The 12,977-nt window shown below is 41.2% G+C and overlaps 1 protein-coding gene across 5 annotated transcripts in view; it reads left to right on the forward strand.

Moving 5' to 3' along the window:
• OSBPL1A (oxysterol binding protein like 1A) overlaps nucleotides 1–12,977 on the forward strand; it is a 242,449-nt gene that overhangs the window by 171,350 nt on the left and 58,122 nt on the right. For 4 of the 5 annotated variants that reach the window (XM_074383664.1, XM_010335492.3, XM_010335491.3 and 1 more), the window contains one exon: nucleotides 5,277–5,433. In XM_074383664.1, coding sequence (XP_074239765.1) covers nucleotides 5,277–5,433 — 157 coding nt within the window. Of the gene's footprint in view, nucleotides 1–5,276; nucleotides 5,434–12,977 lie in introns of those variants that run through there. The other variant, XM_074383665.1, reaches the window with a different exon arrangement.

Genomic DNA, 12,977 nt, shown 5'->3' on the forward strand with positions numbered 1-12,977 from the left:
CTAACATTTTGATATTTATGTGTCTAGGCAACAGTGAAGAACAACAATTTTAAGATTGAATTATCAGCAAGGCATGGTGGTCCATGCCTGTAATCCCAGCACTTTTGGGAGGCTGAAGCGGGCAGATCACCTGAGGTCAGGAGTTCAACACCAGCCTGGGCAACATGGTGAAACCCTGTCTCTACTAAAAATAGCTGTCTCTACTAAAAAAAAAAACCTGTCTCTGCTAAAAATTAGCTAGGTGTGGTGGTGCACACCGTTAGTCCCAGCTACTTGGGAGGCAGGAGAATAGCTTAAGTGCGGGAGGCAGAGGTTGCAGTGAGCTGAGATCGTGCTACTGCACTCCAGCCTGGGCAACAGAGCGAGAGAGACTTCATCTCAAAGAAAAACAAACAAAAAAGGATTAAATTATCACTTCAGAGACACTGAGATGTGGCACTGATTCGTTTTACAGGGAAACTGGAAAATAACTTCTTTGAGTAGGCTCTGACCATCAGTAACCTCCACAGCGGCTGTGCTCTCTTTGGCATTGAGCTAAACATTTTTAAACTTAAATAACTCTAGAACTACAAGTCTCCACATGAAATGATGCTATACTAGAGATCGACTGGTGTGACCAAGGCATTGAAGGTATAATCTCTCAAGAATGGTTCTCTGTTACTGAGAGAGTAAGCCCAAATTATTTCACACTATATACATTCCACATTTCTCTATTCATTGTACTGGAAATCACTGAGCTTTGGCTTTTAAGCAGCTAGTTTTTATTTCACAGGCACTGTGAATCATGTAATTGATGTTTCCTTCTTTGCCTTTGAAACTAGAAAGCTCAGAGTTTATGATTTCTCTCTAGTGATATAAAGAACCTCATGACATGTATTGAGAGACTACCTCATCTCTAGTTTCATTTTATCCCCCCACTACCTGCTTTTGATTTCTTTTTTGTTTCTTTTTTTATTTTTATTTTTTCTTTTGAGACAGTTTTGCTGTCTTACCCAGGCTAGAGTGCAGTGGTACAATCTTGGCTCACTGCAACCTCCACCTCCTGGGTTCAAGCAATTCTCCCTGCCTCAGCCTCCCGAGTAGCTGGGATTGCAGGTGAGTGCCACCATGCCTGGCTAATTTTTGTACTTTTGGTAGAGATGGGTTTTCATCATGTTGGCCAGGCTGGTCTCAAACTCCTGACCTCAAGTGATCCAGCTGCCTCAGCCTCCCAAAGTGCTGGGATTACAGGCATGAGCCACTGCGCCCGGCCTGCATTTTATTTTTATTGATCCTAGTCAGTTTTAAGACTGACTCACAGCCTCATGTCCACCCATTCTGTTCCTTCTGCTGCATGCCACTGCACACTCCATTCCTCGCTGTGATGCCCATACTGTTCTTACTGCTTGGGACAGCTCTCGTCTTGTAACTGTCCTCATCCCTGCTCTTACTCCTCGTCAGTGAACTCAGCTCAATCATCAGCCACAGTCCTCTCCTGATACTCTGTTCTCCACTCTACAGAATTGATTAATGCCTCCTTTGTGGCCCACTGCTCCCATTCAGACTTCTATTTTCACCTAGAGAAATCTACTGAACTCATTTGTTCACACTTGCCCTCTGCTGGACCATGCGCAGGGGCCAGATTTTATGCTTCCTTCACTTCACAGGCCTTGCACATGGTACAAGGAAGGGAGGGGCTCATTAAGCAGCATCAGAGGTGGTGAATAAGTCAAACGAAGAGTTGAAAAATGACCATTAGACTTTGCAATGTGGAAGTAATTAGTGACCTTTCTCAGAGCCTTTCAGGGGAAGGGTGGGGATAGCCTGAATATATTATAGCAAGAAGTTAGGGAGCAAGATAGAGAGGAGGAGTAAGGGTCAGGAGTGGGAGGGGGAAGAAAGCAGTAGGGAGACAGGGAGAAGAATGAGGACACAGAAGGGGGCAGGGGGGTAAGTCAGAGAAGCTGCTAATCACAGAGGACAGGGTGTGTGCTGTCAGCTGATGGAGCATTCCTCGAGGGTCAGCACAGTGGTCCATGCGGGAGTTCTCAATGTGACTGGTGAGGTTGAGGGTCATCAGTCTTCAGCTTGTATAGTCACTGAGTTGAAATCTTGTTCTGTGAAGTCTGTCTTTGCTTCATAGAAGCTCTTAGTGTTTCTTGTTTACTCTGTCTGCTTTTGCTAAATAAATTCTTTTTAGGTGGGCAAGTCCCCGCCTTATGATTTGTGTCTCTTAAATTGCAAACACACTATCCCGTGCATAAATGCTTGAGGTATTTTGTTTCGTTGCTTTATGATTTTCATGACATCTGAATCGTACACTAATACGGATTCTTAAATAATACTGACTAGAACAGACAAAATTATTTTTTGACTTTTTGGTTTGTATTTTTCTCGTATGAAACGAACTTCACAATGTGTGAGTGGAACCGCACCCACCCCCGACCCCCCACCCCAAGATGGCTGTTACGTCTTTGATTCAGGTCTTGTTCCTGCTCCCTCCAGCACATCCCGCCCCTCTGCCCCAGCACCAGTTCCGCTGTTTAAAGATTTGCCGTCACATCATCTCTCCTTTGCAGCCTTTCCTCACAGCCCAGTGCCTCCTCCAGAATACTGGCTGATCTCTTTCTGCATGTGCCCTACACAAACTTCTGTCATTATATTGCTCCCATTTTTTCTTTTTCTTTTTCTTTTCTTCTTCTTTTTTTTTTTTTTTGGAGACGAATTCGTGTTCTGTTACCCAGGTTCAAGTGGTTCTCCTGCCTCAGCATCCTGGGTAGCTGGGATTACAGGCGCCCACCCCCACCCCTGGCTAATTTTTGTATTTTTAGTAGAGACTGAGTTTCACCATGTTGGTTAGGCTGGTCTCAAACTCCTGACCTCGTGATCCGCCTGCCTGGGCCTCCCAAAGTGCTGGGATTACAGGCGTGAGCCCCTGTGCCTGGCGTATTGCTCCCATTTTTTCAGACATCTGCTTACCTGAACCAAACTGATCTTTCTTCAGTGCAGAGAGAAATTATTTCTTTGCTTGTATTTTAGAGTTTCAAAGCATTATCCTGATTTTTTTTTGTCTTAGCGTTATGTATGTTAAAAACAATCTTCTATTTCATGAAGTTGTTCTTGTAAACATAATTTTAACAACTTATTTAATCTGACAGGCAACTGTTCCCCTCTTATTGACTAGTTCGTGTTGAATTTTTTTCAATGATATTATGTTTCTTTCTGCCAAAATTGACAATGAAAAATAAATGTCTCTTTAAATGTATTATTAAAATATCTGTTTCTGGCCAGGTACAGTGTCTCACACCTGTAATCCCAGGACTTTGGGAGGCTGAGGTGGGCAGATCACCTGAGATCAGGAGTTTGAGACCAGCCTGGCCAACATGGTGAAACCCCATCTCTACTAAAAATACAAAAAATTAGCTGAGCATGGTGGTACATGCCTGTAGTCCTAGCTACTCAGGAGGCTGAGGGAAGAGAATCGCTTGAACCCAGGAGGCGGAGGTTGCAGTGAGCTGAGATCATGCCACTGCACTCTGGCCTGGGCAACAGAGTGAGACTCCATCTCAAAAAAAGGAAAAAGAAAAACTCCTTTTTTTTTTTGGTTATAAGGTATAGAACACAACAAAACTATATTTTCAGAAATTTTACTAAAGTTATATTTGCAGAAAACAAAACTTTCCCAACATTAAAACCCTTTCTGCAAGTCACTTAGATGAGTCATAGGGTAGGCATTTAGAGTTCAAGGTGCATTATCCAACCTGTACTTGGGCTAGCCCAGCAGTCATTCTCCTGAGTCAGCCTAATGCGGTAAAGGTTATGTTCTGTGATTTTTGTTGAAATATGTAATGCTGTAGTGGGGAAAGAAAGCAATAAAACATTTTATTTCCTGACCAGTTTAGCTATAATACAAATTTAGCAGATTGTTGATAAATTTATTGAAATAGGAAGTTTGCTGGAACGTGTGTCAGAGCTTTCCTAGAGTTGAGGATGAAGGCTTGTCCCGTGCTCAAGATGGGAAGTTAGAGGTCATCTTGAATTTCCACTTTGATAAAAACTCACTTAAAGTGTGATAGAAATGGAGTGACTGCTGTTTGGAGCTGAAATACATAAAACATTAAACAAGGAATCAGAAAACCTGGGTTCAAATCCTGTTTCGCCCACTCACTGAACATACCCATTTTATAGTGTCACAAGCCATGAGAGACCATTAGTGCTTGTTAATAACCACATTGTCCTGCCTCATCTCTGCGAAAGCATCCTTGAAATGCTCAAAAGAGATGAAGAATGTGAAATCGCCTGGAAATTCTACTGTCATCTACAAAAATGCATTGTCTTCTTCCCTGTCTTCTTCCCAAACTAGCAGATGGCACCGCTCTGAATATGTAGCCAATTGGAAATGTGATATTTCTATCCTAAGAATGCCTGCCTGACAATTACTGTGGGGATGCTTCAGGCTTTTGTCCTTGAAAATTTAAATATTATCATCCTGGGAAAAGTATTTTTAAAAGTATTTTATTTATTTTTGTATAGAGTCAGGGTCTCACTCTGCCCAGGCTGGAGTGCAGTAGTGTGATCATAGCTCACCACAAACTCAACTCCTGTCCTCAAGTGATCTTCCTGCCTCAGCCTCCCCAGTAGCTGGGACTACAGGTGCATACCACCAAACCTGGCTGTTATTTTTTTAAAAAAACTTTTTGTAGAGATGAGGTCTTGCTATATTGCCCTGGCTGGTCTTGAACTCCTATCCTTAACCAGTCCTCCCGCCCCAGCCTCCCATAGTGCTGGGATTACAAGTGTGAGCCACTGACCCAACCTTTTTAAAGTATTTTTAAAGTTACTTTGCTTTTATGTCTACAGTATTGGATGTAATTTCAACTTCTCATAAGGACAGCTAGCTACTACAGCTTTTTCATTATACATGAGTTTTAAAAATTAAATATTTTTGGAAGTTATCCTTAAGATGCTTTGTGAGGGAAGAAAGAGGTGGAAATTTTGGGGGCAACCACTGAATATGATTTTTTAAAGAATGGGGTAACCTTTAGAGATGTCTTTTACTATGTCAGACCTGTTTACTTGTAAGCTTATATAAGTGTACATCTGTTTGATAAATCCACTTCAGCCTTATTGGGTGCAGGTTCTGTGAAATCCCTGAGGAGGTAGTTAACGGATGGATTGTTGAGGGACAGAGTAGGCTGCTTATATTTCAAAGCCTGATGCATGAAGGGAGGGATCCATTGTTACCGAAGCCTCGCACCCAAGTTCAATTCATTAACCATGAACCTCCTCTGCCACAGATTCTGAGTCCGAGCAGTCCCTGAGTAGATTGGAAGCAGTGACAGCACACTCCTTTGAAGAGGCAGGAGAGCATTTGGGCAATAGAAAACACAGAATGTCCGAAGAAAAAGACTGTGGTGGTGGAGATGCTCTCTCCAACGGCATCAAGAAACACAGGTAGGATCGCCTCTGACGGTTGTCACTGCTGCCTTTTTTACGATAAAGTGCATTTGGATTCATAAAGGAATGTATGCCTTGTCTTCATTTTTTCCTATGTAGGGGATTTATATTGCTCTGTCACCTCAAAGAAAGCATTTAACTTAAGTACTTTTTCCCCTGTCCATTTAAGAGAATCATCTATAGTTGTAAGAACAGAGTACAAAAAACTTGGGTTTAGCAACCATGTTCTTAGAGGGGCGTGTAAATCCTTGAGTTGGTGATTTAGAAAGGTTATTCAGAACTACCTATTGAAACTGATCCTGTATGCCCTTTCTCATCGTACATCTTTTATGACTCTGCCTTCCATTGCTATTCTAGTTTCTGGTCATTTGATCTTCTAGTTGGTTTTATTAAGAACGAATGCCAATATTTCCAGCCTGTTGATGCAGTTTAGTTAAATTTAAACAAAGATGTTTATTATGGCCCAGAGGTTGCTGAACATACCGTTTTATACTGCCTAATAACATTAGGGTGTTTTTATCCCCTTGATTGCTTAGTCCTAGAGATTGTCCCAAATTAACGAGACGTAATGGAGACCCACAGTTCTCTGATTTCAGCCCAAGTTTATAGAGACAGTGGCATATATGCCTGCTAGTATTCATATAGTAAAATATTTTATAAAATGATCAGTGAAGGATATATCCTGTTGTCATTGTAAAACCTACTTTTTGGGTAGGGAGTTATTAATGGTAATTTCTGGAAGGTAGTTTTTTGTTTAATATTTGTAGGTTGTGTAACTCTAATTCCATTTCTGTACTATGATTCTGGCCACAGCCGGTTTTGACTATTGTTCTAGAAAAAAAAAGTATGCATCACTTCTCTGGCTTATGTGTATTTTCCCTTTGTTAACAAAAATGTCTCAATTTGTATTTATTTTTCAAAGATCAGTGAGTTTTAGGTACCCAACCAGATTAAAACAGAGTTTTCTTTCGTTGGGTTAGAGGTTACCCTCTAAACGTGCTTACAATGGCAAAGTATGTGTCCAGCAGTGAATGTCTTTTCTGATTTCCTCTGTAGTTACCGTCAGTTTCTTTGGAGTTCAGTACAAAATTCTATTTAGGACATGAAATACCTAACAGTGAACTCGGCAGACCTACCGATCTCTAAAGAGAAGATAGTCTTTAACTATTTAACACACACACCATGCCAGTCTGGTGAGAACACAGGTGAAATCTTTGGAAAGTTCAAAGAAACATGCACATATTTAGTAGTATTAATATCAGAAAAGGCGTTGTGCTTAGATGCCGTCCTCTGCGGTAGCTACAGGGGATTTCTTTATTGCTTGTCAGGGCCTGGCAGTTCTTTTGTATGTGTGCTGTAATCATGACAGTAGTTATTTTGCATTTGACAGAATTATACCATATTCATACATTCTGTGTTCTAAAGTCAAACCCAGAATGGTACAAATGTGAAAGTTAAGACGAGATGAAACTTTCAAAAGCAAACACAATCAGGACAGGTCACTAAGGAAGAATACAAAGAAACTAGGTGACCTAACCAGAAAAGTTGAACTGATAAATGAGATGCATCTTATTAAACCTATAAATGTAATATGATGTTCTTCAGTTATTCAGAGTGAAAGAGGAAAACTTAGGAAATTGTCAGCAGCCTCATATGTGGGGAAACATAATTTCCTGTTTTTAAAAAGTAGCTTTCATAGGAGTTTTTAAAAATCTTCTTTTCAAGCCGGGCGTGGTGGCTCACACCTGTAATCCCAGCACTTTGGGAGGCTGAGGTGGGCAGATCACCTGAGGTCAGGAGTTCGAGAGCAGCCTCACTAATATGGTGAAACCCCATCTTTAAAAAAAAAAAAAAAAGATTAAAAAAAAAATCCTCTTTTCATAAAGTTCTTCTCTAATCAAATAAATAGAGCATATGCCACACATAATTTAAAAGTTTAATTTTAGAATAGAAAAAAGGGTGTTCAGTGCTATCACATCCGTCTTGCCTGTACCCTACATTGCATAATGAATAATCTGTGATTATAATAGACAGTTTTTATATAGATAAGAATAATTTGTCTTTATAGTAGTTTGGGTTATGTTTTAGAAAAACAGGAATATGTCGCTACATGACCTGGGAGATTGGCCTGAATTGACCAAGAAATTTATTTGACTCTTGTTTTTTTTTTTTTGTTTTTTTTTTTTTTAAGACAGAGTCTAGCTCTGTTGCCCAGGCTGGAGTGCAGTGGCGCGATCTCGGCTCACTGTAACCTCCACATCCCGGGTTCAAGCAATTCTCCTTCCTCAGCCTCCTGAGTAGCTGAGATTACAGGTGTGCACCATGACGCCCGGCTAATTTTTGTATTTTCAGTAGAGATGGGGTTTCACTGTGTTGGCCAGGCTGGTCTTGAAATCCTGACCTTGTGATCTGCCCGCCTCAGCCTCCCAAAGTGCTGAAATTACAAGTGTGAGCCACTGCCCCTGGCCTTGTGTTTTATCTTTAAAATACATGTGAAAATTATATTTGTTCTTGTCATAGATTTCTGTTTTCTTTAATATTAAAAAATATATTTACTGACTATTTATTTAACTTTCCCATAGAAACCTTGAATTTCCTCCTCACCCCATGCCACCAGTAGTATGCCCTGGGAAATACATACATAAAATTAGGGAGACATGGGAAACATATATATTATAAAACATTTTTTTAAGAGAGAATATATATTTTTTTTAATTGGGGAAAAGAGAATATTACAAATTGTTCCCATAGAAAGTATTAAATCCCAGCTTAACTTTTTCTTGTAAAGTAGAACAAGCTTTTTCAACCGTTATTTTCTTTTTTAGCCCTGCAACAGAAGTTTAATGTAGAAGCTGTTGAAATCTCACCACCTTCATTTCTGTGGTACTTTTTTCCCAGAAAATACGAAGTTGCTTTGTGGAAAATTAGCTGACACCATACTGTAGTCAGGTTTATATTTACAGAGTTTACTGCCATCTTGGCCACATTCCACAGGAGCAATTCTCTACGCTTGGACCTAATCTATTATATTCATTTTGAGCTCTAATCTTCTAACTTGTTAGCAGTTTTACGCAACTTGTTATATTTGGTAAAGATACTGATATTTACTTCAACCATGCCTCCAGGTACAGTGTAAACGATACTACCAGAGAGCAAATCAGTCAGAATCTGAAAATGTTGGATCCATGTTATGATTCTGTCAACATCATTCACTATATTAACATGACTAGATTAAAGGAGTAAACCATATGGTCAACCTAATAGATTTTCAACATTTCAACAAAATTAAACAGTTATTCAAAATGATCAATAAATGCATTCGCAAATCACAGATAGAAGAAAGCAATCTGGTTAAAACTTAAACTAATTGATAATAACACATTAAAACAGTTCTTATCAGGAATAAGGTGACTGCTGTTATCTTTTTTATTCAGTATTATTTGGAGGCCACAGCCAGACACATACACATAAAACTTAGAAATACAAAATATGAGCCGGGCGCGGTGGCTCAAGCCTGTAATCCCAGCACTTTGGGAGGCCGAGGCGGGTGGATCACGAGGTCGAGAGATCGAGACCATCCTGGTCAACATGGTGAAACCCCGTCTCTACTAAAAGTGCAAAAGATTAGCTGGGCATGGTGGCGCGTGCCTGTAATCCCAGCCACTCAGGAGGCTGAGGCAGGAGAATTGCCTGAGCCCAGGAGGCGGAGGTTGCGGTGAGCCGAGATCGCGCCATTGCACTCCAGCCTGGGTAACAAGGGCGAAACTCCGTCTCAAAAAAAAAAAAAAAAAAAAAAAAAAGAAATACAAAATATGATGACAGGATCGTCTCTGTAGAAAACCTGTAGAAGTTATTGGAGTAAGAATGTATGGCCAGACAGCTGTATACAAAATTGGCCCATTACATTTCTGTGTATCATCAACAGACAGAAACTGCAAGTAAAACTGAGAGAGAAGATCTTTATAGTCACTTTTAAAAAGTCACATAACTAGGAATAAGTCTTGGGGAAAAAAAGAGTGTAATAATAAGACTTTCTGAAATAGATAAAACTTACTGAAAAGGAAAATTTATCGTCCTGGTATATGTAATAGAGCTAGCATAGCAGATCAGTGAGGGAAAGACTAGATGTTTCGGTAAATGGTGCTTGGATAGTTATTTAACATGGAAGGAAAAAAAAAAGAAAATGGATCTCTGTTTCAAATACAAATTCTAGATGAATCTTACACTTAAATGTGGAAGTTCAAAACTTAAATACTTTGGAAGAAAATGCAAAATATCTTTACAATTTTGAGATAGGGAAGGATTTTTTAGGGACTTTTTTTCATCTGATTCTAATTACTTGTACTTTATTAACTCGAATAAAGCATTCTGTAGTAAATGTGGCTGAGAATCTCAGAGGTTTCTTTTGCTGAAATGGTAGATTAAGACTGCAGACGTTTGCTTAGTTTGTTCACCCTTCTGACTGCTTTAGATTCTAGTTTGTAAGTAGCCACAGAAAGAGGAGTATGATATATCAGTTGTCACTGCACACAGAACATTGACACAAGGAATGCACCAAATTTACCTGTTTGGGCTGAAAATGTAAGCTAAGAAAATACCTTCCTGGAAGTAAGATTACAATGAAAAAATGTTGTTAATGGTAAATAAAAATTATTTAACATGAATACATTTAATCACTAGAATAAAACCACCTTGGTTTTAAAACCTCACTCCCTAGACCAGGCACGGTGGCTCATGCTTGTAATCCCAGTACTTTGGGAGGCTGAGACAGGCAGATCACTTGAAGCCAGGAGTTTGAGACCAGCCTGGCCAACATGATGAAACCCCCTCTCTACTAAAAATACACTACCATTCCAGGTGTGGTAGTGAGCACCTGTAGTCCCAGCAACTCAGGAGGCTGAGGTTGCAGTGAGCCAAGATCATGTCATTGCACTTCAGCCTGGGTGACAAAGTAAGACTGTCTCAAAAAAACTAATAAAATAAAATCTCACTCCCTAAAGATATGGGATAGATGGCCTGGCCTTAGACTTCATTAGGTCAGAGAATAGAGTTAGCAACAAGTCACCCCACCCAGGGACCTTCTGGTGCCATGGGTAGAAAAAACCCCATGGCTGGGTGCGGTGGCTCACTCCTGTAATCCCAGCACTTTGGGAAGCTGAAGCGGGTGGGTCACCTGAGGTCAGGAGTTTGAGACCCACCTGGTTAGCCTAGTGAAACCCCGTTTCTACTAAAAGTACAAAAAAATTAGCTGGGCGTGGTGGCACACGCCTGGAACAGCAGCTACTCAGGAGGCTGAGGCAGGAGAATCACTTGAACCTGGGAGGCGGAGGTTGCAGTGAGCCGAGATCATGCTGTTACACTGCAGCTTGGGCAACAAAAGCAAAACTTCATCTCAAAAAAAAAAAAGAAGAAAGAAAGAAAGAAAGAAAAACACCTTTGTCTATCAGGAAGTATTTGGGGTAACTCCTTATCATGTAGTGACCACTAGCACTTAAGCTACACCTCTGATTTTCAGAGAACCCAGGAGCAGTAAGGGAGAGAGCGAAAGCCCTGCCCAGAAGGAGCCAGATTTGTGGTGAGGGGTGGGGGCCGGAAGAGACGATGGGCGTCTTTGCTCTCCTTTTACCTCCCCACTCCCTTCCTAGAACACTTGTCCTGGAAAGTAGAGGGTGGCAATAAAAAGAATGAGTAGCATCGCTAGAAGCACAAGCAGCCCTGCTGTAGAGCCCACCTCTTTCACAAGCTGGAAACAAGCCTATCTCAACTCTCCCCAGAGAGAAAGGGAACTAGGGACCAAGGAGCAGGCAATGAGAAGCTTTCAGAGGAATCGTCAAGGAAGATGCTTGGTATCCTAAAGGGCACGGAGGTCAGACGAGGGCACCACTGTGCTGTGGTGTGGGCCGACTGTTGGCAGTCCTGCCATAGCAGCTGTCTGTTACCAGAGGCCAGTGGAGATTGGACACCTGGAGCAGATTGGCAGGTTGAATGGCAGCAGCTGAAGCAGAGGACTAAAACCCAGCGGGCCACTCTCATTACATGTGACATCCATCTCCCACAAAAGTGCATTTGGAGATGTAACAAATGAGAGAGAGTGCCAGCTTGGCAGGAGACTAGACTGGTCATCCAGCGAAGAGGGCTCCAGTTTGAAAGCCTCATCCAGGACTAACAAGCTGCTAGGCCATGGAGTCACTTCCAATGTGTTAGGAAGAAAAAGGCAGAGTGAGTCCAGATTCATGAGAATTACGTTGACAAACCCCAGTTGAGTTGCCCAGTTTATTGCCAGGAATGTCTCTGGGAAAACTGAGACATCTCTCCTCAGAACATTCTCCTCGTCCTGCTCTAGTTTAAAGAGCAAGTAGGAGTTGCTCTTTTAGAAACAGGCTGAGACTCTTTAAAACACAGTTGGAAAACCCCAAAGTTGTTTTTGGTTCTAGCATTCTCTAAGCAAATGATGGTGAGACACATTTTCACCTGACTCCAAGCGCTGCTTCTCAGCTAGTCTAGATGAGTGATTATTGTGGGCAAATGAGAGCGGTTTTCTAGGGCAGCCGTAATCTGTAAAGCTGTGCTTAAAGCAACCACATAGCAAAGAGCTGAGAAACTTACATATGAAGAGAAATAAAAATATATGTTTTCAGGTGGATAATCCCATTTCTAAAACTTTTAATTTACTCCGGAAATTTTCAAACATACCTATAAGTAGAATAATATCATGAACCCTTTCCTCCCATAACTCAGCCTGGACTTTACCATGTGCCCAACTTCGTTTTTTCTATAAACCACCTCATAAATGTTTCAATTGATTTTTATTTTTTTGTGAGACAGAGTCTCAGTACAGTGGTGTGATTATAGCTCACTGCAATAATCACAGCGTCCTTGGGCTCAGGTGATCCTCCCGCTTCAGCCTCTTGAGCAGCTGCAGCTACAGGCATCACCACCATGCCTGGCTAGTTAAAAAAAAAAATTTTTTTTTTTTTTTTTAGAGATGGGGTCTTGCTGTGTTACCCAGGCTGTTCTTGAACGCCTAGCCTCAAGAGATCCTCCCACCTTGACCTCCCAGAGTGCTGGGATTACAGGCATGAGCCACTGCACTTGGCTTTTTATAATTTTAAAGCAAATTCAGGCCAAGCACAGTGGTTCACATCTGTAATCCCTGCATTTTGGGAGACTGAGGCAGGTGGATCACCTGAGGTCAGGAGTTCAAGACCAGCCTGGCCAATATGGTGAAACCCCGTCTCTACTAAAAATACCAAAAATTAGCCGGGCATGGCGGTGGGTGCCTATAATCCCGGCTACTCAGGAAGCTGAGGCAGGAGAATTGATTGAACCCAGGAGGCGGAGGTTGCAGTGAACTGAGATAGTGCCACTGCATTCTAGCCTGGCCGACAAGAGTGAAACTCCATCTGAAAAAAAAGAAAAACAAGAAGCAAATTCAAGCTATACCATTTTATCTTTTTTTTTTTTAAGGGCATAGCTTTTTTACTAACAAATAAAAATTGTGTATTTGTGGTGTACAACATGGTGTTTTGAAATATGTATAC

Source organism: Saimiri boliviensis, chromosome 13 (genome assembly GCF_048565385.1).
Source record: "Saimiri boliviensis isolate mSaiBol1 chromosome 13, mSaiBol1.pri, whole genome shotgun sequence".
In the NCBI taxonomy this organism is placed as follows: domain Eukaryota; kingdom Metazoa; phylum Chordata; class Mammalia; order Primates; family Cebidae; genus Saimiri; species Saimiri boliviensis.